The following is a 27,440-nucleotide window of genomic DNA, read 5'->3' as shown; positions in this document are numbered from 1 at the left end:
ACCTAGACTCCTAGAAACAGAGATTTTGTCTTCTGGAAAGCCTCTAAAACCAGCTTCATATTCTTCTCCTGTGTAAGAAGATAAAGAGTCTTTTTCTACAAGACACCAAGTTCTTGATGATCCCAGTTGTGCATGATCCTGATTTACAACAGGCCTGTTCTATGCACCACTCAATATGATTAATGCCTGTCTACCATAACTTAGCTGCAGAAAAAAGTGTGCTCAGGAAAAGAAAATCTTCAGCATTCATGTCTGTTGAGAAAGAAGTCTTGAAATTGTGTTCACTGTACCTGTGCAGTTTTTGAGTGGTTTCTTCTGACTAATTGTCCTGGTGAATTTTTGTAAATATGATCTTTCCTGTGAGTTTTGATAGAATTCCATTTCATTCTTTTGTCTTAAGCAACTGCTTTTTAATAGCACACAAACAGTTTAATACATTTTTATATGGTTTTCAAATTACAACTGGAACAGATATAGCTGACATTTTTATATTTTTTTGCTTAAGTTGCTTATTTCTATAGATAGAAGCAAGAAAATTAGCACATCTTTCTCCTCAGACCATGATTCTTTGGGTTGCCTAATTCTATCACTAGGGAAGTGATGGCTGTAACACAGGCATTGGTAAAGAGAATATTTTAACCCTGAAGCTGAGAAAAGAAAGTTTTTTAATTTCTTAGGAAAATTATGTTTCATACTCCCTCCCTCAATACTAAGTGTATTTTCCTTCTGCAGAGTGCACATTTTCTGCCTCTGGTCAGCTTAGAGGCAAATCATTATCTAATTTCTTCCCAAGCTTAATACAGTACACAATAAACTGATCTGTAACTTCCTCCTTAGAATTTTAAATAAACAGTAAACAGTATTCCTTACAGCACATACTCTTTTCACTGGGGAGTATAGTTCTGTTTGATAGAAGTAATTGTTTAATTGTTCAGTGAAAAACTGTAAATCCTGCTATATTAACCAAAGATATATGGAGGGAAGAAAAAACAGTATTTTCTGTGCAGTATTTGCTTGTATCCTAATTTCAGCTAGGATGGAATAGTTTTTTTGGAGTGTCTGGTATGATGCTATGTGTTTGGTTCTAGGAGGAAAACAACATTGATAACACACTGATGTTTATAGTTGCTGCTGAGCAGTGTGGTACAGAGCCAAGGCCATTCTCAGCAAAGGCCCAAGGAGCTGGGAGGGAACAGAATTAGTACAGCTGGATTAAATTGTCCAAAGGGACATTCCATACCATCTGGCGTCATACAGGATTTTGAAGGGGGTGGCAGTTGATCTTTTTCTCTTCTGCTGCTCGGGGGGCCAGCTGGACATTGGTCAGGGGGTGGTAAGCAATTGCTTGTCCATTACCTGTTATGTACATTCATATGTCTATGGATAGTCCTAACTATCATCCTTTTCCTTGTCTCTATCTTAGTAAATAGTTTTATCTCAACCACATGTTCTGCTTTTTTTTTTCCTGATATTCTCCCACATCTCACTGGGAAGGGGGAGGAGTGAGCAATTGACTTTGTGGTGCTCAGCCACCTGCTGGGTTAAACCACAACAGCTTGTTACTTAACATGACGATACTGCATAAGGCATCAGCTGGTGCTAAACTTCACGCTATGATTCTCATCACAGTACAAAGAAACTTCCCAAAATTGGTACATCAGGCTTTATGCTGGTCCTCATTTCATATGGGCAGCTCCACAGTGATGAAAGTTCCAACCAGGCATTATTTTTACATTTTTCTTGAGCAATTAAGTGATTGAAATTTAGGAAATAACTTCTATCAGATTAGAGTCATGCCTGGTGCCCCAGTCAAGAAAAGTGTATGCATCCTCCAGAAATCTATGTAATCATCTCCTCTGGATGTAATCTGATTCTCTGAGATGTGCAGATCCATTGCTCAACACTCTTTTAATTCCCATATAAATAAAAAGGCAACAAGCAAGTATTTTGAAATATAAAGAACATTTTAGTTGTGAAGAAGCTTAATGATGTTTGCTATCTTTTATTTCTTCTGCTTTGGAAATATGGACACTAAAATTGTTTTGAAAATTTTCAAACAGTAAGTCAAATCACTTCTTAAGATACGATGCCAATGTATTATCTGTAGACTTACCATTAGGAGCCTACCTCTTCATGCATAAAGCCTGCACTAATTAGTGTCGCTAGGAGATTTTGGCTGAGTCAAAAAATGCATGAAAGAATATGCCCAGTGATTCTGAGGATTTATCTATAAAGCCATTTCTGACCCCTTTCAGGAAGGAGTCCTAAGATAACTGAGATAGGATTGGAGCATGGACATCTGTGTGAGGCACTCACTAAGTTCCTTGCAGTGTTTCTCTTAGTTTCATATTCTCCACATTCTCCACAAAGCTGCCCTTCTCCTGAGATTATGCTTGGTATTGGCTCATGCTTCCAGCTTTTCTACATAATGTTCATCTCAGCTGCCAAGGAATACTTGCTTATATATCTATAGCTTTCAAGATAACAATATTTAAGTGTTCACCAGTTGTTTTTCATGTCCTGTACAATATAATAGCAGTCTGTTCTCCTAATTGTGCTTTCTTCTTTCCCATATTCTCTCCGATGTTCTTCTCACCATTGTTCATTAAATCTGATGTTTTATTCCCTTCAGCACTGGGGGATTCCTGCAAGAAGAGAAGGACTATTTTGAGTTTTATCTCTGTTTTTTTATTTCAGTCATATTCTGATACTACTTAGTTCTTGAGGTCATAAAGGCCAGATTTCAATTTTGCTGCATATATTTAAATACTTTTGTCAGAACTAAATTCTCTAGGGACTCATCCATCTGCCAATGCTACTTGGAACAAAATTCAACAAACGCTGTATTTTCTAATATTGCAACTCTGTGTTGCAGTCAAATAGATACCCATCTGTTTGTATTTTACTTCTGCATAAAGTAGCATACCCAGCTTATTATTATATGAAGTCTTTTCTAGAGAAAGCTCCTGGGGAACCTTATAGCAGCTTTCCAGTACCTGAAAGGAGCCTACAGGAAGGCTGGGGAGGGACTTTTTAGGAAATGGTTTTAAACTGGAGGAGGGCAGATCTAGACTAGATATTAGGAATAAATTCTTTACTGTGAGAGTGGTGAGACACTGGAACAGGTTGCCCAGAGAGGCTGTGGATGCCCCCTCCATGGAAGCACTGAAGGCCAGACTGGACAAGGCCGTGAGCAGCTTGGTCTAGTGGGAGGTGTCCTCACCCATAGCAGTGGGGCTGGAACAAGATAGCATCTAAGGTCTCTTCCAACCCAAACCATTATATGATTCTACGATTCCAGTAATATGAATGTACTATTGATGCATTTATGTGCCTATAGTGCCAAGATGAATTCTGTACTTTGCTTTCATCAGAAGTCAAGTTGGTTGTAACTACAATAAGTTGATTATAAGTCAGCCTCTCTAGAAGAACTAATAGAGAAAAAAGAACTGACTGCTGCCTTAGCCAAACTGCTTCAGATTTAAAAATGACTATCACAGCAAAATTCAAATGCTGACTGCCCAACCTAAGCAGGCTTACAAACTGCATTTGATTATAATTTTGTCTGCTTTCTTGTTCTGTGATACAACTTTTCCTTTAATTCTTTCATGTCTTGTGGCAAACATTTATCTTTGTATAGAAGTAAAATCTATTCAAAATGTTGAAAAAATTGCCATTCCCACTACTTAATGCTGACATCTACTATGCAGAGATGTTTTTGGAAGGTGAAAGATTGTTGTTTTTTTTATCTCTATTCAGAAAGAATATCATTAATATAGAATACACTTTTGAATATTATTCATTGTTTAATATGTAGCTCCTTTAATGGCTAAGCTTTGCAGGAATTGCAGTTCTCAGTGTTTCCTTTTTCCAAGTTGGCATTTCTCTTATTACTGCAAAATATGAGAAAATCATCAGTTTGCCATGACAGTTTTGCCTCTGTTCGTGAAAATTCTGGGATTTGGTGAAGAATTTCAGCAAGTTTCTCATATTTAACTGTGTAGGGGTTAGTTAGGATAAGTCTTCTGAAAAAGTATAAATCAGAGTTTTTGTGAAATTGTAATTTCAAAAAGAAAAAAATAGTGGAACTGGACGTTTTGAAAAATTTTAAGCCTTAGAAAGTAAACCTTTACCATTCTGCTCTATTTTTATTTTTATTTTTACATTTATCTTTATTTTTATTTTTATCTTTATTTTTATTTCTTTCCTATCTGTAATTTAGTGTTCATCTTTCATGTACGGCAATTCTGTGTTTTGGTTTAATGCTGTCTTTTAGATCACTGTGTTCCGTATGGGGTCTGAAGGGCAACAGGACATTGAGATGTCTATCCTAACTGCTCTCCTCAAAGGTGGGTTTTGCAAGGAAGGATGTATACTGTGATTCCTAAAAGGTCAAGTCTACACACTGCCTGAAGTTCACTCTAAATATTTAAATTTTTGGTTTATTTTCTTTTATTCAAAGTACTAACTTGAAAATACTTGATTGCAACTCAGATCAGCTCAAAGTGTAAAATCTAGACTGAAATTTTTGTGTCGCTTTCCTCACCTGAGAGCCTGGAATGGAAATGCTGCCAACAGCTATCCTGATATTTCAGCACATTTTATTGCAGTCTTTGCACATATTAATAAAGATAGAAGAAATGGTTAGGAAGATTAGAAGACTGGCTTTTTCCAGGCCTCAGATTGTATTCTTTAAGCCTTAGGGCAAAACTTAGGATCAGTTCTCAGTTTATTTGGAGAGTGTTATGTTTGCTGGAACAACATCTGTTTTCTGTCTGAATATTTATAGTTGATAGCAGGCTCAGTATGAGAACGCTGGAGTCCCTAATGCTAAGTAAGAGATTAAGAGAGGAATTATTGTGCTCATATCTACAGCATCAGCCAAGGGAACTGTGCGAAGGAGCCTTTTAGAGCAGTTTTATGTCTATCTTTAGCTACAGAATATAAAGTCAATCTGGGAGCTCTAAGGGAAATAGAGAGACAGTCTGCTTAATCCTTTTGAAATTAGGATTATGAGGTCAAATGGAAGATGCTGGAAATTGGTTTGGTGCATGCACCACTTTGCAGTAGAATTATTCTTGTGATAATAAGCTTGCTGGCTTTTAATTCTTGGGAAAGGGAATTGCAGAAGGTTGTTCTGTGATGTTTCATCATGCATGAAATACCAAATATTGGCATGTGTTTCTGTTTAGGTACCAATGCATCTGCTCCAGACCAGCTCAGCTTGGCTTTAGCCTGGAACCGTGTAGACATTGCGCGCAGCCAAATATTTGTCTTTGGACACCACTGGCCAGTAAGACCGTGTTATTTGCTAAAAATTGAAAATAAGTTGTCAAATATTAACTCCCTGGATTTTGTTGGCAGGAGGCATATTATTGAATTATTGTTTATGATGAGCTGATGGAGGGCATTTCATTAATTAAGAACGACCTGTTTTGAAATTTACTTAGGCTGCCACTTGCAAAAACTTAATTCTGAAAAAAGGAAAGCAACTTTGCTTTTTATCTCTTTGACACACGCTAGTAGTTGCTGAAGTCTCCAACTACCCGTTCAAGTTATGTATCAAGGCTGAATTTCATGGAGATGCTTTGAAGTAATTGCATATCTTGCTTCCTTTATACCTTTGAAAATGTCAGTTTGGATTAATGGAGCAAAAATGTAGACAACCAAAGGAAACCGCTGCTGAAAACTCCTCTGGTAGTGCTGTGCTAAGTGAACTTAGAAACAGTTCTTTAGTAAAGCTTTAGTTTCTGCAGTGAAATTTTCCTTCTCAAAATTTTAGAATGTGGTGCCACACTGTTTCAAATCAATGGTGAATCACTGTGGTGCCTTTGTTTATCAGTACAACTAAAATACTCTATTTAAGCCACTTCTATTTCTCTGTATTGATGCTTTTTGCTTTACTGTTTGAACCATCTGGTGTTGAATTACCATGGTGTTATGAAGAAATCAGCCTGAACTACATAAAGTTGACTCCAAGGATTCTTATTTTTTTAAAGTTAGACGTCTTTCCTGAAACTATACCATAAAATGAACACTATTCACGTATGTGCTTTATGTAATGCTAAGATTTATTTCATTTAGAAACCTGTGTAATTAAAATTCTAATGAATGGTGCTGCAGATATTGCTTTATTCCTTTACTTATAGTAATGTTTTCAAAGATCATTGGAATGCTCACAAGGAAAGAATTAAATGATCCTAAATATTATAAAATATTATTTGTATAAAAGATTTTGTTGAAATGAATATCCCAGTCTCCCTAGCATTGCACTTAAATTCAGATGTACCACCTGGCAACTGAATCCATCTACTGTCTCTCCTATTTCATTATCATTCTCTGCAACAATCTGTGGATCTGCTGTCAGCTAATTGTGGTACACTGTCATTTCTAATCCATGAAGAATGTTTTTTGGTCAGGAGGATTCAGCCCTTATGTTCTGTGAATTGACAGATGCAGTTTTGTCCAGGCTTACAAATGTTTCACGATGGCCAGAAAGAGAAGATTTTTTTAAGGTGGAGAAAAAAAGAGAAAACAAGCCTTGTTAAACATTAAAAACAAACAAAAAATACAGCAGGCTTTGTTCTCTAGTTTTCTGGGCAGCGCACAGATGGTTGTAAGCTGCACATGGGGGTTATATAACCTAAGTGTTAGCTGGTGTAATTTAAGCCTCCATAGCACAGACAAGGAATGTCAAGATACTTGCACGTGTGCTTTCCTGTTTTGGGTAGATAGCTTAGAAGGGGAGGGAGTCAGAAGAGTCTAGATATGCCTGAAGAGCTATAAACATAAATATTGTCTGCAGGGCCTAAATTAACTAGTCAGGAGCCCTCTTTTCTTCTTTCTGCTTCTGCAGTGTAGATGCAATTTGGCATTATGCAAGATCCTTGTTAAACACTGTCCTGCTTGTTGCTATTGTTTTTGGGGTTTTTTTTTGACAGCTGTAACTTTTCCTGAGAGGAAAGAAGCTGAACGGTCACATCAAGCAGTGTCTTTTCCCAGACCTCTAGCACTGAATTTTGGGAGAGAAAGCCTCTATGTTGAATCCTACCACAGGCTGCCTACTTCACTACTTGACTTTCAGTGTTATTGATTCTATTAGAGATAACAGCTTGGAGTTTTTGTTTTTGTTTTTTTAAATGAGTAAACCAAAAAGTTTCATATACCTAAGGAAATGGTAATTTTAAGTAGATTGCATGTGCAAAGTGGTGACTGAAAAACAAGTTCAGTAGCAGTGTATTCATAAAACAGTGGTAGTACAATTAAGTAGATTTCTAATGCTTGTGCATTGTTAAATTAAGCCTTTAGGAAGCCTTACAGCTAGTGATGGTACAGCCCCTGAGAAGGAAAAGAAATCTCCAGCAGTTCAGACTAAAGCAGCCAGAGCGAAAGGAAAAGGGAAGAAAAAAGGAGGAAAAGTAAAAGAAGAGCCAGAAGAAGAAACAGATCCAAGGAAGCTTGAACTCTTGAACTGGGTGAGGTGAATGTACTTGTAATAAACTGTTGAAAAGTTTGTTTGCTTTTTTTTTCCCCCCTCTCTCTGTATGCCTATCTATTAGTTTGCAAAGGTGGGCTTTACCCTTCTATGAAACTGCATGGGAGACTGAATTATCCAGACAGTACTAGTTTTTAAGTGTCTTGCAAAATGGTGCAAATGGTATTCTACCATCTATAAAAGAGATATCTATACCTGTATCCATATGAAAGGAGATTTTAGATAATCTCACTTTTAATTCCTTGTAGGGTTTTAGTAGTTTCCAGTCTCACTTTTATATTCCATTCAACAAATCCATTTTCCGTGCAGGAGTTAACTGCTTTCAGATCACTCAACCAAAGTGATTAAGCCATCCTTGAAAACAAAGAGCAAGGGAGGGAAACATGCATTTTCACTCTACAGAATGCTCATTTGCACATTTCCAGAGGATTGGCATTAGAATTCTGCAGGAGTGCTGCTGTTCAGTCTTTGAGCCAGGAATGTTTCTCATCCTACATGCACTACATGCAGCTGTACCACAACAGTCCAAGTCAGTGCCTATCTGCTGCCTCTTTTTGCCTACGTTTATCAGAACACAATAAGCACGCTAGTGAACATCTTCATCCTCCCTCTATACAAATATTTATCAAGTGAAGAAAACTTAAGTTTCACCTTGTCTATGTGTTTCACCTTCCATTTGCAGTAGATTGGTGTTTTGTTGTCTGAAATCGGGATCATGCATCAAAAGGGCTGCTGCTCAAGGCCTTTCCACCTTTATCACTGCATTCTAACCCTTTAGACAATATTAAGAGATGATCCATTAGACTTTGTGACCAACATTTTTGAAAACCAATAGGTGAGTTGGTGAAAGACAGGGAGGTGATCCTTAATGAATGATTAGTCATCATCAGCATATTTGGAAACTGGGCATCTCTAAAGTAATGAAAATAGTAATGGTTGTTGGTCAGACACATCTTCTGTGCTTGTGTGATCTCATGTTCTCTGTTCTGTGATTCAGGTGAATTCGCTGGAGCAGGCTATGCTGGATGCACTGGTTCTGGATCGAGTGGACTTTGTTAAACTACTCATTGAGAATGGAGTTAACATGCAACATTTCCTCACTATTCCTCGACTGGAAGAACTTTATAATACTGTGAGTGAGTAGAAGTAAAAAATGCCCTGTGATATCTTTTCTACTGTATAGGAATGACCTTTTTCTTCTCTTCCTTCTGATATATGCTTCTGAAATGATTTGGTTTCTAAAAAGCTTTGAGCCTTAAAGGTAAATAGAAGGTGAATAGCATTAGAGGGAGCCACTGCTATAATACGAGTGTCCTGATGTTTCCCTACACATGCACATTCCTGATGACTAGGCTTGCAGCAGCTGTGACTTGAATCAAGGCTCCTGAACTACCACATAAAGAGCTATAAGAAAAGGACTGTGCAACTCTTGATTAACACTATGCATGTCACTGTAGCCTAGTTCCTTATTTTCAACCCTGTAGAACGTAATGGCACATAGATGCCTTAAATTCTTACAGTGTCATTTTTGTTTGTGTGAAATATGAATTGTTGAAGCTCTAATGGACAGTAAATAATTTTTGTTTCAGAGATTGGGTCCTCCAAATACACTGCATTTGCTAGTCAGAGATGTGAAAAAGGTAAGCTTAAAAGCTGCATTTGCATTATTGCACTAATAATATGAGTCAACAATAAAAGCAAGCACAGCATGAGTGAAATTAGATGATAGCTATTAAAAACAGGAAAGTCAAATGACTTTTCACTTAAGGTAAATAATGATATCAGTCTAATTTTTGTAGTTGAAAAGCTGCTAGTAGTGTGTTGTATTATTTAAGATTTAGATATTATTTCTTCTTCACAGTAGACTCCAAATTGAGTACTACAAAGGAGGACTGAAAGACCTGCTAGGTTTAGTAGAAGCTGCACTCCCCAGCAAAGAATTTCTTCCCTTTTGTATGTTGCATTGCATGTTTTTTAGTTTGCTCCCAAGCAATCCTACTTTTACTTGGGAAAAACTGTCTTGTCTCACTGCTACAAATCCTGAATATGTTGTTTGTTTCCACAACATGCTCATTAGTTCATTATCTATGACAGGGTTATATATTTACTCTCATTGAGGTTTTGGAGCTTTTATTTCATAAAATTTAACTGCAAGGAATAGTCTTCCTTTTTTTTTTTTTTAAAGGAAACTCCCATTTATCCATGGAGATTTAAATGTGGGAATCAATGCAGTACTGAGTTGATGCATAATTCGTATTGACATACACAGTTAAACTTATCTCATTTGGTGTTTGTCTTTTTGATTGTCACTAATGCTTTTCTGCATTCTGCTTTCTGTCTGTCTCTTCATTGCATTTTCATGGCTCACTCATTCAGCGGCAGTCTCGGGGATTCAGTTGGGTTAACATGGAGGTGATGTGTTTGCTTAGGATATAGTTCTTTCATTGTAGCTACTGCTCAGTGGTGTTGTAGAATGAGTTCCTGTTGTAGGATATAGCTCAAACAACAAAGCAGTTTTCAGCTTATGTTTCTAGAAGAGTTAATGCAACTATCTAGCTCTTATACGTGATTGTGGAAGTTACAGGCTTTTCTCTTTAATTCTGGGCTACGTATAAATCTAAATCATTATCTGAATTGTATTCTTAACTCTGTAGGTAATATTGTGGCAAAATGCAAATTTTTATAAATTGTAGAGTGTGTCTGATCTTCATTATGAAATTAAGCAAATCATACTTTTATGTTGGATTAATAATGGTTAATATAAAGAGTCACATGAAGATTGACTTCACCAATATAGCTCTTGCAAACAACTGGGACATGTATTGATACTGATACAATGTACAAGTAAATTACAAATGAAAAATTGTCCTCAATTATAAATACTTCCAAAAATTCAATCTGTCCCCCAAACATTTATCGTTTGAATTGGTTCTCATTAATTTTGTATAAATAATCAGAGACTGAGACAAGTATCTATAAATATTACTGCTGCACCAATATAAATTTCATGTATGTTATCTTTTCTTGTTCTAAATTCTTATTTTGTTCTTTTGTTTGTTTCCTTGCTCTTGGTAGGGCAATCTTCCACCAGATTATCATATCAGCCTAATAGATATTGGTCTTGTACTTGAATATCTCATGGGTGGAGCTTATCGCTGCAACTATACTAGAAAAAGTTTTCGGACTCTTTATAATAATTTATTTGGACCAAAGAGGGTAAGAATGAGTTAATTCTGGATGTGGCCATCGTGCTGATGGTAAAAACAACCAGTACTCTGTTCCTTCATGATTGTGAAATACTACATGTCCAATGCTAAAGAAATGCTGTAAGACTGATGTTGAACTTCTAGTAGTACAGTTATGTAAGGATCCCATAAAACACTTTAGTTAATAGAAGCAGCCAGAAGATGGTAAATACTTTGATCTGGAGGTGAACTGCCTTCTATTTAAGTAGTTTACTACCCAAGTATTTCTAACCGCCTTGCCTGTGTATTTACTTCTTCCTTCTTTAAGTTGTAGCTTGATGTTATAACTTGAACTGTAAATTCTATTGGTCACATCAGGTTTGTTTTCCAAATAATTAAGTCCCTATAAGGAACTGCTATGAGCATAAACCTTATTCTACAGAAACCACTGCAATCTCAGTAAACATTTCAGAGCCATAGACCAATTATGAGAATATCAAGCATGGACCCTTGTTAAACATTTTATTCTATGCAATTAGAATAATTCTCTTCATTAACTTACTTAATTTTTTTTTGTTTGAATTGTGGGTTTTTGAAGATCAAGTGAAGCTTGCTTACAAAAAGCAACTGCTTCAAATGATCAGAAGGCTACTCAAACCCCAAAGTAATCTATTCTGTAGTCAGAATACTGTATGTGTGTATATATGTATGTATATATATGTATATATATAGTACTATCTAATTGACCATACAATTAAGCCTTTTATGGAAAATGTAAATCAGAGATTCCATTATAGAACAGAGGAAATATTTTTATGGAAAAGATTTGAAGATGTGTTGTATTTCTCTTTTTTTTTTTTCATGTTTCCCATGAGTACATTTACCCTGTTTCTGTTCAGAAGCATCATTTTTATTTTTTACTTTTTGTGAAAATTTAATGACTTCTATTCTCATTTAACTCTTCCAACTTAATCAAAAGATTTCAACTGAGTGCAGGATGGAAAAAAATTTCTAACCCATTGCCTTCCAGGAAATACAATTAAGGAGAAGATTAGTTAATTGTACCATTATTGATACAGTTATTTAGAATAGTAAGTTTAATCAAAATGTGTTTTTCCTTTGCATTTTTTAGTCTTTGAATTTTCCCTCCTAACTAATTTTCTTTTCTATTTTAATATTTAGCCAAAAGCTCTTAAACTACTAGGGATGGAGGTAAGTTGGTTTTATTGTAAAATACTGGTTTTATCAGTGTGTTTCTTGGTACAATTGTGCTCTTGCTCTTAGCTTCTTCAGTGTTGCTGTGGCTTAAAGTAAATTGCAGCTAGAGAGGAGCTGTTTTGCAAGCAGCCTATGAAGTATTTCTGACTTTTTTTTGTTGGTATGGTCCTCAGAGCTGCTTAAAGCTTTGCTTAGTAATCCGTAGGCAGTTTTCAGCACTATTATATAATAACACGTTATTTGCTGGAATGTACTGTAGATTAAACAATTCAAACATGAACATTGGTGATACTGAAGGAAGAGTATTTCCCAGCAGTACTATGTGTAGGCAAATCTCCTTTAACCACAAAGTAATAATTAATACACAAATGTGGTTTTATCATAGAGACAACATTTAAGTGGAGTAAAAAAAAAAATGTGTGTTGTGTTGTAGCATGTTAAATGCTCTTTTCCACTGAAAAAAGGTCTTTGCTAGCAGTGATGGCACTGTGCTTTGCAAATATGAGATGGAACTGAACCGAAACCCTGCTTCAATTACCTGTGTGCCTGTAGAAATTTTGAATGGATCAAGATCAAGTCTGAGATGATGCCTCAAAGCTCATCACCGAGGCAGATGCTTCTATTTTTTCTGAAAAATGTATTAACATACAGTGAGAGGGTACTTGCATAAAGAGTCCAGGGACTTTTCTCTATGAAGTATAGAGCATATAAAGCATATATTAATGCTTTCATAGCGTTTGAACTCAATATATGTACATACTGCTTGTGTTACCTTCAACATGTACTCTACCTGCACACAAAAGCCTCTATTTCCCCAAGCAGATAAGCAGCTTTCTTCTCTACAAAGTCTAAGCTGTATTTAATCTCTGTGATCAACTTCCTATTGTCCGACGGATGAAAGTCAAAAGCTCAGCACCTCAGTAGTGCAGACCTGTTTGATTAGTGTTGATCACAAGTAGGCTACTTAGTGCTTCCCTAAAGGCACATTTTGATTTTTCCTGTTTCTTCCAGTGGGCAATACTGTATATGGCACAAATTGAAACACTTTCTCCATTTGATAGTGGGTGTAGCTTACTCCCTTCTTCCAAGAGGAAGAAAAGTTGAAATGAAAAATCAATTTTTCTGTTGTTGAAGAGGTCAGTAATTTGATGCATCTCCAATTTTTTGTTTTTCGGTTCCAGAGTTGAAAGCTTTAAAACAGGAAGTTTAGACTCATTAGTACTTTGTCCCTCCCACCCAGGGTTTCCTTTTGACTTGATATTCCTAGTGTGGGGAGGACCTGATTTTTGGCCCTTCATTTGAGATTTTATGTTCTGTTCTTCTTCACTTTATTCACTTGCATGCAGTTTAGGACCCCCTAAATTTTTTGTAAGAAATAGAGGTCAACATTTGCAGTTCTTAGAAATGCTGAAAGAGAAACGCTTATTTAAATGTTGAGCTGAAGAGTTTTGTTCGGAAACCAGAGGAGTAAGGCTGAAGCCTAAGTTTGGGTTTGTTTTTGTAATATAACAGTGCTGAGACTATTAGGCTGAGATTACTTATATGAACAAAAACTGATCCATAGAAATGTAGAATTGAAGAATGGTTTGGGTTGGAAGGGATCTTTAAGATCATCTAGTTCTGTAGGATGGCATTTAATTGCAGTCCTCTTCTGAGATCAGAATCAAGGCCTACAATGGTGATAAGCTCTCTCTCTACACCTATAAATGCAATGTTCTTCCTACATAATTTAAACCCTTATTTACCCAATCATGGTTTTTCTCCCTTCAGGATCCTGCTTCATTGTCAGTACTTCCCTTCAGTTACTCCCATGTTGGTTCCTGTAGTAATGGCCCATCCTCTCTATCCCTTTAAGAAACAGGATACTTTACCTTCTGTTTGCACAGCATACATAAGAGGAGATTGCTTATTCAAAGGTGAACACTCCCTTAAGTATCTTGTTGTTCTTAAGAATGCTGTCTGCCTGCCTTTTTCCCTTTGCATGTTAACCACTCTCTCTACCTGCATGTCAGTCTGAATACTGCTTTGATACCTGTAAGATATGCAGAACTATTCTTCAAGAATGGATACAGATATATCAAATAAAAACTTAGAGTAGAACCTTTATAGTGAATTCAGGTTTGGTAAAGCTCCATTTGCACTGCAGAAGAATTCATTAAATACTAATTCCTTATCACTCCACTGATGCAATTACACATGCAGTAGAGATCCGCTTGCAATGCAGTGTGAAGTGAAGGCTTCTGAACAATAAAGTTCTACTGCACGTATCTAGGAGAAGTAACTTCTAATTAAGTCTGTAAAAAATGGTTCTCTGAATAAAACATTAACCTGTGTTAAGTATGCTTGGTCACATGTTTGTCATATTTTTATTTCCACTGGCATAAAAGCAAGCAACAAAAAAGGTGTAACTATTAATATCATAACCTCTCGATATGCATTTAGTCCATGGTGTCATCAAATCAGGTGATAAAGATTGGTATTAAGAATTTTTCTTGTTTCTTCCCAGGATGATGAGCCTCCTACGAAAGGAAAGAAGAAGAAGAAGAAAAAGGAGGAAGAGATTGATATTGATGTGGACGACCCAGAAGTGAGCCGCTTTCAGTATCCATTTCATGAACTGATGTTATGGGCCGTGCTGATGAAAAGGCAAAAGATGGCACTCTTCCTTTGGCAACGAGGGGAGGAAACTATGGCCAAAGCACTTGTTGCTTGTAAGCTGTACAAATCTATGGCACATGAGTCTTCTGAAAGTGAACTGGTGGATGACATCTCTCAGGATCTGGACAACAACTCAAAGTTAGTAGTTACAGAGCATAGTACATGTCTGCCTGATACAGGAAATTGTCTTGACCTGCTGAGAAGCTTGATTTTTAGTAGAGTACAGTTAATTTCCAGACTGCAGGTTCAAAGAATGCAGTCTGGAGCCTGTTTATCAACAGTAAACAAACCAAACTTTTGGCTCAGAGTCTAAAGGTAATGCTAGCATGAAGATTTGTGTTGTGTTTTTCTGGCAGTGCATATTCTTTCTTCACCTTTTCTCTCTTTAAAACTAGCTAGTTTTACTTCACGATGTTATTTTGAGGGTGTGCTCATATGAATTAAGGGCCATCTGATGATCTAGGTAAACTGGTCTTAAGATGTCATTTGGTCTAAGCTAATTCTCTCTAGTTCCAAATTTGTTTGGAACTTTTGTAAACTATCCCAAATCAAGCCTGAGATTCTATAGCTCTTGTCCTTGTGTACAGAAAAACATAACCCCATATGAACAAATGAAAATCCCAACTGTAAGCAAACACAGATTTCCAAATCAAACTTCACCAGACTTATCTTGCATGTTACAGAGATTTTGGCCAGCTAGCTGTTGAACTCTTGGATCAGTCCTACAAACACGATGAGCAGATTGCCATGAAACTACTGACCTACGAACTAAAAAACTGGAGTAACTCTACCTGCCTGAAGCTGGCTGTGGCAGCTAAACACAGGGACTTCATTGCTCACACGTGCAGCCAGATGCTCTTAACAGATATGTGGATGGGGCGACTACGTATGCGAAAAAACCCAGGCCTTAAGGTATTTCTGTTCTGCATTTGCTTTCAAAGACACACTTTGTTGCACTTAACGCTATATTATATATAGTGTATGCATAGAAAAAATGGCTTATTAATTAAAGATGCTTTAAGAACGTTTTCTGTTTTGAATCTCCTTTTTTTTTTTTTTTTTTTTTTTCCCAAGCTCAGGAAGTCTAAGGAACAACATACCAGGACAAAGGAAAATGACATATGAAAAAGATCTATGAAAAGCTTAATATGATTGGATCTGAAAGCAAAGTTGTAGCTTTCAATGAATGATAAAATCTGTTCATTAAAAACATGAAACTAATTAAAAATTAATTAGTAGAAGCAAAAGTATCGTCTCTATGGGTACACACAGTGGGGTTAGAGAGAAAAGAATCTGTACTGGGACAGATTCTTCTGAGTGTTGCTTAATATTGCTCCAGAAGACCAAAATTAAGATTCAGTTTTGATAAGAATGAAATGTGTGAAATCACGATGTGTGAAGTCGTGTGATTTTTATTCTCTTCTGTGATTCAATTACTTTGCACCTTGTACTGATTTTTGTATTTCCTGATCAGTGGATCTGCAGAAAAAATTTAGAAAAGAGTAATATGAGAAGGCTGTCACAAAATACAAATATGAGTGAGCCATTGTTATGGAAGCAGAGCAGTGTTTGTTGTGTGTGAGACTTTGTATGTGAATATACTCTTCTTTGTTCTATAAGGTAGCTGCTGTCATCCTTGTAAAGACCTACCATGACAGTGCTATCATCTGCTGATGTTCTAGTTTTGTTACCTGCATTCCTCTCTTCTTTAACTCTTTTTCTGTACTTATGCCTGTGTTTTTATATCTCTGTTCTCATATAGTAGAACTCTCTGGGTGCTATCTGCACAGCTCCTTATACTTTCACAAGTTTTTTTAACTTTAAAAATTATGATTACAGCAGTTGACTAAAGTAACTGTGAAGTCCAGTAAGAAACCTGAAACGTTTTGTCAACTGCTACTGTTTCATTTCTCTGGTCAACTCTAATTCTGGAGCACAATTTCTTACATGCAGTGGATTCATGAAAATGGAGTCTTTCAATTGACAGGTTATTGATTATGCTTCTTAACTACTACTACTACCTACGTTGTTTTTGTAGGTTTGGAGATAGGAGAGTATCTTGAATGCTATGCAAAAGAAAAAATTGATTATCAGATTTGCCTTTTTATGAAATCTATTAGTTTTTAAATAAATATTGCAGTCTGAGTTGAATTCTTTCTTATTGAACAGGTTATAATGGGGATTCTCTTCCCTCCAACCATCCTTTTCCTAGAGTTTCGCAGTTACGATGATTATTCTTACCAGACATCACGAGAAAATGAAGAAGGCAAAGAAAAGGAGGAGGAAAATGTGGTCAGTACTGGAGTTTATCAGGAGGTTGTAACTCCCGGTTGTAAGAGTGCTGAGTTTCCTAAGTTTCTCTGCTGTGGGTCATTTTGGATAAAATGTCAACTGGTTCTGCAAAGAGTATATAGGTTGGATTCCCAGGGCATGCAAATTATCTGCATATTTGCAGATTTACTATAGTTCATAGTTTTTGTATTTTTAAAAAGTCAACAGGAGGTCTGTTGCTCAGAGGAAGCATTTGGTAATTAGTGGTTGATATTATAAATGAGAAGAGCTACTGTTTTTGATGTGTGTATTGGTGTAAACTGACAACTGTGGTCTTCTAGGATGCAAACGTGGACACAGGTTCCCGGAAAGGGGATGAAGAGAATGCAAATAAAAAGCAAAACAGCCTTCCAATTGGAACAAAGATCTATGAATTCTATAATGCTCCTATTGTCAAATTTTGGTTCTACACAGTAAGTCTGGTGATTAAACTGATAGTGATCACTTTTCTCATGCCTATGAAAGTTAAAGTTTTAATAGCGATGTAAAAATAATAACCACATAAAACATAAATAACAGTGATTTTCATGGAATCTGATGAGTAAAGCACTCTATTTAGAGAAAAATAGAGTGAAATAGAACAAATAACTGTAGCTTATGCTGTCAGCTCCTAAAGCTCTAACACACTTTAAAGGAGGCTGCACGGTTCAGTCACTTACTCCAAGCTAGTTTAGATCCTCTTGCTTTCTAAAGGCTTTGGATCCTGTTCTGCTTTAAAATATACTGTAGGACCCAACAAACAATGCTGCAGTATCAGTGCTTGCCATTCACTCTGTCAAATACAATCTTGATGGAAGCACTTAGCCTTAGGTCCCTAAGGCTTAATAAATTCTTTTCTCCTGTTCAAGTAATTAAAGCCAATCTGAACTGCAATCATCTCATTTTCTTTTTAGCACATCAAGAAATATTTCCATTTTAATAAAAACTAAATATTCTTGCTACTGCTGAATTTTGTGTGTGCCCTACATGAAGGATACTGTTTTCATTTTATGCTAAGTTAGCACTTGTGCTATCTTGTATGTCACTGTATTATGTATGGGTTCTTTTGTTTTAGCACACTGAATAATTATCTATTTTTCTGAAGTCAGTGATAATAATTCAAAATATAAATTCCTACTGAATTTCAAATGAAAGTATTAAACACAATTTCATGGAGTAAAGAAATTACATTGGAGTATATCAAAAATGCCCCAGGGAAAAGGGGCCTGATTTAGAATGTTTTGGCATTGTACTGCTTATTTCAACAAATAGGCAGCTGCCTGAATCATACCACGCTGCTGGAGGCCCATGGCCTCTACCAGTTTGCATGCCAGCTGTAGTAGCAAGAGCATTGCTGTAAGCACGCTTTCTTCAGAGAAGAAAAACTTTTTCCTTTCACAAGTAGGCCTTCAGCACCTGAAACTGTCATGCATAGCCTATGCGTTCATGTGGATGTCACAAAAGTCTATAAAGGATTTCTTTTTTATAGATATCATACCTGGGTTACTTGATGCTATTTAACTATATCATCTTGGTGCGGATGGAACGGTGGCCATCTGTCCAGGAATGGATTGTCATCTCCTACATTGTGACATTGGCTTTAGAGAAAGTAAGAGAGGTAAAGTATACTTACATCTCTTAGTCCTTGAAAAGAATTATCCAGTCCAACACCCTTGCTAAAGCAGGATCCCTACAGTAGGTTTCACAGGAAATAGTCCATGTGAGTTTTGAATATCTCCAGAGGAGACTTCACCACCTCTCTGGGCAGCTTTTTCCAGTGCTCTGTAACCCCCAAATTAAAGACTTTTTCTCATGTTCAAATGGAACTTCTTGTGTTCCAGTTTGTGCCCATTGCCCCTTCTCTTTCTGGGCACCACTGAAAATGGTCTGGCCCGATGCACTTGTCTCCTGCCCTTTAGATATTTAAGTGTTGATAAGATCTTCTCTGTCTTCTTTTCTCCGGCATAAACAGTTCCAGATATCTCAGCCTTTCCTCATAAGGGAGATCCTCCACACCTCTAGTTGTCTTTGTAGCCCTCTGGAGGATTCTCTCCAGAATAAGGCAAATTTTGCTGCAAATAGGGGTGGTCTCTAATGAGAGAGAAGAATGTGACAAGATTGATTTTTTTATTTTTATTTTTTTTTAAATGACTTCAGAAATGTTATTTCACATTTTTCTTAATTACGTCTTTCTTAATTTTTATTTCAGATTCTCATGTCAGAGCCTGGGAAGCTGAGTCAAAAAGTGAAAGTTTGGCTCCAGGAATACTGGAATATTACTGATCTTGTGGCTATTTCAGTATTTATGATAGGAGCAGTTCTTCGCCTACAGAACCAGCCTTACATGGGTTATGGAAGAGTAATTTACTGTGTAGATATAATTTTCTGGTACATTAGAGTACTAGATATCTTCGGTGTGAACAAATATCTGGGACCTTACGTCATGATGATTGGAAAGATGGTTAGTAAATTATACAGCAGAGACTGCCACCTCCTTATCACCACGGAAAAACTCTGTGCTGAAAGCAGAGCAAAGTGCACTTGATAGAAAAGAGAATAGGGATAACAAATTTTTTTTACCATGTTAAGTCTTTCATAAAAATACAGAACCTTTATTTCTTTAAGTGACTTCTTTTTGCCTTTTTATGTATTTTTATCTCATGAGCAGTAGTTAAATTTGAAGATCAACATCAGGAAAATTATCCAGGAAAATGTGTGATACTTTTCTTGCTCACTTTACAGCACTTTGGCAAACAGATACGTTGATGTCACTGTACTAACTGGTGATGATAGGAACATCTGTATGGTCTCTTTGTGCAGATGATTGACATGCTCTACTTTGTGGTCATCATGCTTGTGGTTCTGATGAGTTTTGGAGTAGCACGCCAAGCAATCCTGCACCCAGATGAGGAGCCTTCTTGGAGACTAGCTCGGAACATCTTCTATATGCCCTACTGGATGATCTATGGAGAGGTGTTCGCAGACCAGATAGACCGTAAGAGTAGAATTCATAGTAAGATTCTGTTTCCTGTTTATGAGGCAGATGATCAGACCCAAATTAATGTTTGCTTTTAATTTGGAATTAGAGTGTATTTGTCCATTTGAGGGTTTTCTTGTGACAGACTCCAGAGACTAATGAATTTTTTATTTCCCACATGCATGTCCTGCCTCTAACCAAAAATTCCAGTTCAGTTCACACTGAATGTGATATAGTCTGGAATATTTGCCTATCTGGTGGGCAACAGTATTAAATGTTCTGTTTACTTGCAGAAATAAGCAGAGATCATTCTTAACCTCTCTTGAACTAATATTTCACTAAGAAACATTTCCCACCTAAAATGAAAAAAATGAATACCTTGCGCGGGAGCCAAAAAGAGATATGATAAATAGGTAACATGGTTTTTCATCTCCAGCTGGTAGCACAAGCAATGAGAGTCCACAATTATATTAGCATGGGTACATGTACCAATTTTTCCAGAAATGTTTCAGTTTCACAAATCAATCATGTTTCTCTGTGGAAGAGAATAAACAAATAAATAAATAATCAGCTTGATTAGCTTCAGCTGTGGAAATAGCATTTTATGTACAAAAGCTGCACAGTTTAAAAAGAAAAAAGAAGGTCTGTTTTTGAGGAGATGGACACTGCCACTGTCATGTTACTGATAGTTTTGTGTTAGTGTTTGAAATTTGTACCCTCAGACATGCAGGTGGCCTTCTTTAGTGTGCATAATGCACTTTGCACTTTATCTGAAACAATACAAGCTGCTATTCCAGCACTGTTTCAATGAGCTGCGTATATTCTGAATAGTGTACACAGGATATTTTCTACATTCTTTGTAATGTCCATATGCTAGTATGGATGTGGTTTCACCAAGGTAGATAGAGGGGACTAACCACCTCCCTCCACTTGCTGGTAATGCTTTTCCTAATGCTGCCTTCAGTCTGATTCACTCCATTCAGAAGATGTCCATGATCAACAAGTTAGTGTTATTCAACAGCAACATATTCTGAGTTGAGTATCTTCGAATGCTGTGATTCTTTTTACAGTCACTATTTAGGGGCTGGGGAGCAAGTATCTATACTGCCATCTAAATGAGCTTTAGTGATACTGTACTGTAATGGCATCAGTTTCATGACCATTAATGGAAACTTAGCTATTCAACAGAAACAGCTAATGAACTCAAAGCTAAGATGGTCCTTAAAACAATAATAATAATAATAATAAAAGTGAGAAATGTTTCCTTAATAGCTGAAACAATGATTTCATGTGGTAACTTTGAGTTGTTTTGTGTTTGTGGTGACTATCAATTTTGTTTAGTTGCCTGAAATATTTTGTGTGTTTAAATGATCATCTGCCATCAGCATTTTGTGGTTTATTTTAATGTCATGAATTTGCTGCCATGTGTAACATTTGGGGAACACAAAATGAAATTACAATATACCATGCAGTTTTAACAAAGACATTCTTTCTAAATATATGTCTCTACTGTTATGACATTTGAGTTTTTTTATACTTTCTTGGCAGCAAAACTATATTTTCAATCATCTTCTTTGTTTTTTTTTTTCTTTTTTTTTTCCCCTATATTATTCTATTGTTTTCTTTCTCTCCTTGCTTCCTTTTTCATTTTTTCCATTGGAATGCTGCGATTCAGTCTATGCCATGGAAATCAATCGTAAGTCTATCTGGGGAGCTGATTATCTCATTTAGCTGAATGTGTTCATTAATCTTTTCACTAGATGCTAGATCTTCACTAGACATTTTAATTATAGGTTTCATCTGGTATTCATGTGTGAGTTGTTTTGCTACCAAAATAGTTTTATCTGAAAAGAAGGGGAAAACTGTCGTAATGTATGTTGCACATCAGAAGTTTTAGTCAAGCTTATGTGATTGCTATGATTTGTTTCTAGTGGATTGCCAGCAAGGTAATCATTTTTAAACATTATCATGCATGATTGTCATGTTATAAATAATTCCCTCCGATTATCCAGGTATTGTATTGGTGGCTTTTTTAGCATTACTTTCATTGGTCCACATGAGTAATATTATGATTCATTTGACTTCCCTTTTATACTCTCAAGATAAAATTATGATTGTGAATAATAAAGAAAGTGGGCGTAAAAAGATGAGAAACTGAGGTTTTCTACTCAAGAACAAGTTAATAACTGCATACAACTTCACGACTTCAAGTGAAAAAATAAAGGTTTTTTTAATCATCAACAATTTCTGTCTGTGTAGCAGTACTCGGTATTCAGGGCAGATTTGCAGCTCTGATCTGCCAGGAAGCAACAGGAGCAGGGCTGGCCCTAAGGTAAGAGAGAGCAGGGACCCAGGGTGAGCAATGCCCTCCCCAGGGCGACCCGGTCTCTCAGAGATGGCTGCTGCTAATTGCTAACAAGACGAGGCAAGTAATAATCCAGGGCCTAGGTAGGGAGTTCAGGTTGCAGTGAGAGAAGACAGGGCTGAAACAAAAGGTTTTATCCAGGAGACAAGTATAGGTCCAAAGTCCATCCATGAGAAAAATCTGATACCTGCACACCTGATGCAGCTTGGGCAAGGACAGATATGTGTAGGGCGTGTAGGTGTAGACCTCAGGAGAAGCTGTTTAGGGTAGTAAGATCTTGTCCTATAATGTCACTGTGGAAAAAAAAAAGCCTTGTCAATTTGAAGAGGAAGATACATTGTGCACTAAATCTCAAGCCATGTAACCATTCACTATTATGTGAAATTATTTTTGTGTGGTGTTATTAGAAGCAGAATTTGGACTAGAAATTATACATACTCTCCAGTGGAAATAAACTGACAAAATTTATTTGGTTTGGTAGACTTTACATGTGCGTCATCAGTAAGTGAGTCTGTTCTCAAGTGTCAGGAAATGTAAATACCTTTCCTCTCTTTTCTTCAGCTCCTTGTGGAGACAATCTTTACGATGAGGATGGTAAACGTCTCCCTCCGTGCATACCAGGGGCCTGGCTCACTCCCGCTATTATGGCTTGTTACCTCTTGGTAGCAAATATTCTGCTGGTAAACCTGCTGATTGCAGTCTTCAAGTATGTAAATCATGCACTAATTTCTTATTGTCAAGATAAAGTTTTGATGAGAGTCCGTCAACTAATTTTGCAATGCTTTGCATTGACACTCAAAATTTCTCTATGAACATGACTAGTAAATATTTGGAATGGTTTATACACTCTGAAAGAGCAGAAGAAAATTTGGTACAGATTTGCAGTGATGTGTATGAGAGAATGAGTACTTACAATTAGGGTCTAATGGTTACTGACAGGCTTCAAGATTGTTTTGTAAAGATGAAACTGAATCCACTAAACCTACATATGTGATAGAACTCTTGCAACCACTGGCAAACATGATTCTACCGTAGATCTGCAGAATGAAAATCTGAACATAAAAAATAAGAGACATTTCCGCTGCATCCATGCATCATCTGCTTCTTTTCCTTTTTTTCCTTCTTACTTTGCTTCTAATTTAGAGAAAAAGAAATGAAAGCCTTGCAGAGTTCCTATATCTCCCAGGAAAGGAGTGTATATTACCTGGAACCAAGAGAAAAGATAGGTACATTTTACCAAAATCTGTGGCTGCGTTTATGACAGTGCAACCAACGTGCAACTGTGCAAATTCATAACATCATTCCATAAATTCATGCTTAGAATTTTCTGGAGTAAACCTAAATGCATTTCTACTGCTTGTACTTTCTGCCAACAGTTATATGCAACAGTTATGCCACATGCATTTCCTATAATGACCTAAGAACTGGAAAATACAAATAGGAACAATTAATACATCTCTTTGCTAGTAAAATTTTCCCAAAACACCTATTGAGAAAAGCAGGTGATTCCATTTTGATTCCCATAAATATGCAGCGTTGCAGGGCTTGCTGGCATAGGTAATGGGCATCACAACCACAAAAATAGTTCATTTTGTGCCCAGAAAGCTACAGCTCACAAAGCCTGTCTTTCATTTGATGTATTTAGCTTAAAAGGTCATGAATTTTAAAGTACCCAAATGCCAGTCACATTGCTAGGGGGAAGGGGAAGCATCTTACAATGGTAACTATTATTGGCTGAAGAGAGGAAGGAATCAGCAGTTTGAGAAGTAGGTCATACTGTTAACTCCTGCTATCCTAGCACAGTTGCAGGGGGGCGAGTTGTAGCTGGGGAATTCTTGCTGTGCAGGAGACCCAGAATGAAGTCAGATTGTCATTTATCAGTGTAAGTAATCTCATATTCTTAGCCAAAAGAAATGGAGTGCTTTGTGCAATCAAGAATTCTCCATGAAGAAGTGTCATGTCTGGTTTTGTGAATATTCCAAAGCACAGAAAGTTAGAAAAGAAATAGAAAAGATAAGAAGAGGAAGTGTCAGAATCATCATAGAAGAGAACTGTCCTAGCATATTTTAAAATAGCTTGAAAAACATCATCTAAGACAGAACTTCCAAATTTTCTTAGTTTGCATTTTGTAACGTTGAATATTGTTGTCTCTGGATTGGATGCAGTTCTCTATTCCTTCACTGAATTGCTAATAGGTTGTCTTTATAGTAAAACTCATTCTGATGTAGAAATGATGAAACTGTAACTCCCACAAACAACTCCTTTTAAAAGAATGTGCAATATTTTCAAATTAGAAGTCTAAATGAACAAAGTTTAAATTTAGGGCATTTTGTTTAAGAAGTTGAGAAGTGTTTTGTATAGGTCAAGCTGATTAACATGTTAAAAGAAAAAGATGTGACTCTTCTGGGTTTAGAGTGGAAAATATCTTTCATGGATTTAATACTTTGTATGATATCAAATATGAGTATATATGAATAGAAGTACTTTATAACCAAGCTCCAAAATGCTAGTTAGCTGACTCATAAATTGTGCACGTTTGTCTTAACTGACAGCTAAAATGCTTTATGTGGTAGAAGAAAACGAAGAGGATTCTTTTGGGTGGTGCATAAGGGATGCAGAGCACCTGCTATGCTGCCTTCAAAAGGAGCAGTAAAATAATGAGTTTAGCTTAATCTTCAGCAAGTTCAGCTGCCTCAACGAAGAGCTGAACCAAGCAAGTTGTGTGGCCTCATTTTGCTATTTAGTTTCTTCTTTTTTCAATGTACTTCTTGTTAAATGTTAAGTAAACGTGGAGGCCTAATGGAAATTACACCTGTTCTCTTTCAGCAATACCTTCTTTGAAGTAAAATCAATATCCAACCAAGTCTGGAAGTTCCAGCGGTACCAGCTGATCATGACATTCCATGACAGACCTGTCCTCCCACCACCAATGATTATCTTCAGCCACCTCTACATAATCATCAAGCGAGTCTGCTGTCGCTGCAAGAAGCGTGAAGGAGACCAGGATGAGCGCGACAGGGGGCTGAGTATGCAGTGAATCTTCTCTGTATAGAGCTTTTTGCACATGATAGCAGAAAGGAGTAGCTATTCCAATGACAAGTATTCATTTCCTTCACGTTTATGGTCCGATGTATTTGCAGAGGAAGCATGGGACAAATTTTATATCAGGTTAACAGCTATTGACCTCTTCCTTAGGTATATGTGATGCTGTGCTGCTAATTAACAATTTCTTTTCAATAATGACATGGCATCCACTTAATCCATTTTCAACAAGTGCTTGTAAAGTTCATACACTGTAGGAGGCAAATAGGAACCTGAAAAGAAGAGGCCACAGTTTCAAATGTCATCTGTACATTCAACCCTGTGATTGTGAGCAATCTGTGTAGCACCACCTTCATTTCTACATATTACAGACTTATCTGTCATTTCACAGAACTGTGAGGATGTGAGCATTCTACTGCTAACATTCTCTGCAATTATTGCTTTTTCATTATGTACCTCACTGAGATAATCAGACGCTCACAATTACTCCATATTTCTGCATTTCACAGGAAATACACCTTGTAATTAATTATATGTTTGCACAATATGCTTTTGGTTTTAAAAAAGGGAAAAAAAACTGAGGAAAGAAATGTAAATATAACAGTTCCTACAAATAAAAAGAGACTAATCCAAGACAAGGATAAAATGTTCCTAAGAGCTTATGTTTCCCTTGGATTTTCTTAACTCAATTTTAACTTTTTGAATGTCTTATCCAAAGAATGTCTGGGAAACTGTTACATCGGATTATCTTTTGCCTGTAACTGGCATGCTTTATGAGCAATATTTGAATTAAGGAACAATCAAGCTGGCAAAGATTGTCTTACCCAGTAAAATCTGCTCAGTTTGTTCAAAATGTAGCACTACTATTGAACAGTTCAAAGGTCTGTGAGAAAATATAGCATACTGTGGATGGTCATATAGTCACAATGCAGCACACTGCTTTCAGAGCCATGGCCATTTTGGCTAAGTACTCATTTCATATCTACAAAATCATCTATTCAGTTAGTGCAGGAGTGGAATTTGCAGTATCCATCTGTCTGAAATAGCCCACTACATTGGATTTGAATTGGATTTAAATTGACTGACAGATTTTCAGGAAAAGAAAATTAGTATTTTTTCTTCTGTTTCACAGAGTTATTTCTAAATGATGAAGAGCTAAAAAAGCTGTACGAGTTTGAAGAGCAGTGTGTAGAAGAATACTTTCAGGAAAAAGAGGATGAGCAGCAATCATCTAATGATGAACGCATCAGAGTTACCTCTGAAAGGTACCTATTTAAAACAAACAAACAAAAAACCCGACCATGTCTGGAACAATATATTGCTTTTTTGTCCCTCATTATAAGCAAAGTTCACCTAAAGTGCAAATGGCTTCAGACCTTTAAGAAAAACACCACTATTTCAGAATCTTAATCCCAGGTAAATGTCAGTGCAGATGCATCTCTCACAAAACCAAGCTTTTTGTTGCTCCTGAATGGCATACCACTAAGGCTGCTGGTTTGGGTATCTTTGGTGTAAGAACATTTTTGTTCAGAGTTATTTTTTCCCTCTCACCCAGCTAAGATCACAGTTATGCTGCTTATCTGCTTGAGCAAAACAGCGCATGTTCAGATTCCAGCAGCTCATTCAATTGTAATAAACATGGTGGAGCTTAATAACAAAAGTACTGGGAGTTCTTCACCGATACCTATGATTCAGACTACAGTCCAGCATTCAGAACAGCCAAATTTGATCCTCTGCCAGATAGTCTCTTAGAAGATTTCAACAAGGCATTGAGCTTTTCTATATGGACTTCCTCATCTAAAAGACAGGGAATAGTCAAGTGCAAATAATGAAGGATAATCCTATTCTGAGGACTAGGTAATGTTTGCATATTGATGTGAAATCAAACAGTTACAACGGCAGCAGCACTTTTGTGTCATATCATTTGGCAGAGCTGTTCCCAAAGGCTCTGCCTATTCTGGTAGTAGCTCTGAGTAACTCAGGGGATGAGGTCTCTTATCACCTCCTTGAAATGATGAATAATTCTCCTTATAATTCTCCTATACCTATAGTGGAAATGGTAGATAGTTTAAACATTTTTGCCTTAATCTTCCTTGCAGTGTTCTTCTTTAATTATGAACCACTCTCTATGTATGTATCTCACTTCCTTTTAACATTTCTAATGAGATTGTTCCATAAGCCATTCAATTC

At 36.7% G+C, this 27,440-nt stretch overlaps 1 protein-coding gene and 1 long non-coding RNA gene across 3 annotated transcripts in view; one reads left to right on the top strand and one right to left on the bottom strand.

Moving 5' to 3' along the window:
* The window catches only part of TRPM1 (transient receptor potential cation channel subfamily M member 1), an 88,305-nt gene that overhangs the window by 55,989 nt on the left and 4,876 nt on the right, over positions 1–27,440 (top strand). The window contains exons 11-27 of one of the 2 annotated variants that reach the window (XM_048956441.1): positions 4,277–4,349; positions 5,193–5,293; positions 7,302–7,475; positions 8,493–8,627; positions 9,085–9,135; positions 10,571–10,711; positions 11,863–11,892; positions 14,405–14,694; positions 15,240–15,468; positions 16,726–16,848; positions 17,169–17,300; positions 18,356–18,484; positions 19,076–19,327; positions 19,687–19,879; positions 22,770–22,914; positions 25,035–25,234; positions 26,383–26,515. In XM_048956441.1, the coding sequence (XP_048812398.1) occupies positions 4,277–4,349; positions 5,193–5,293; positions 7,302–7,475; positions 8,493–8,627; positions 9,085–9,135; positions 10,571–10,711; positions 11,863–11,892; positions 14,405–14,694; positions 15,240–15,468; positions 16,726–16,848; positions 17,169–17,300; positions 18,356–18,484; positions 19,076–19,327; positions 19,687–19,879; positions 22,770–22,914; positions 25,035–25,234; positions 26,383–26,515 (2,531 nt within the window). The remainder of the gene's footprint in view (positions 1–4,276; positions 4,350–5,192; positions 5,294–7,301; positions 7,476–8,492; positions 8,628–9,084; positions 9,136–10,570; positions 10,712–11,862; positions 11,893–14,404; positions 14,695–15,239; positions 15,469–16,725; positions 16,849–17,168; positions 17,301–18,355; positions 18,485–19,075; positions 19,328–19,686; positions 19,880–22,769; positions 22,915–25,034; positions 25,235–26,382; positions 26,516–27,440) is intronic. The other variant, XM_048956439.1, reaches the window with a different exon arrangement.
* On the bottom strand, positions 6–22,829 carry LOC125698282 (uncharacterized). The gene is made up of 4 exons (XR_007379153.1): positions 22,750–22,829; positions 22,396–22,501; positions 20,222–20,378; positions 6–2,645 (listed from the first exon to the last, which is right to left on the bottom strand). It is a non-coding gene; the product is annotated as an uncharacterized LOC125698282 (long non-coding RNA).

This window comes from Lagopus muta, chromosome 10 (assembly GCF_023343835.1).
Source record: "Lagopus muta isolate bLagMut1 chromosome 10, bLagMut1 primary, whole genome shotgun sequence".
Lineage (NCBI taxonomy): Eukaryota > Metazoa > Chordata > Aves > Galliformes > Phasianidae > Lagopus > Lagopus muta.
This window is presented reverse-complemented; position numbering and strand designations above follow the sequence as displayed.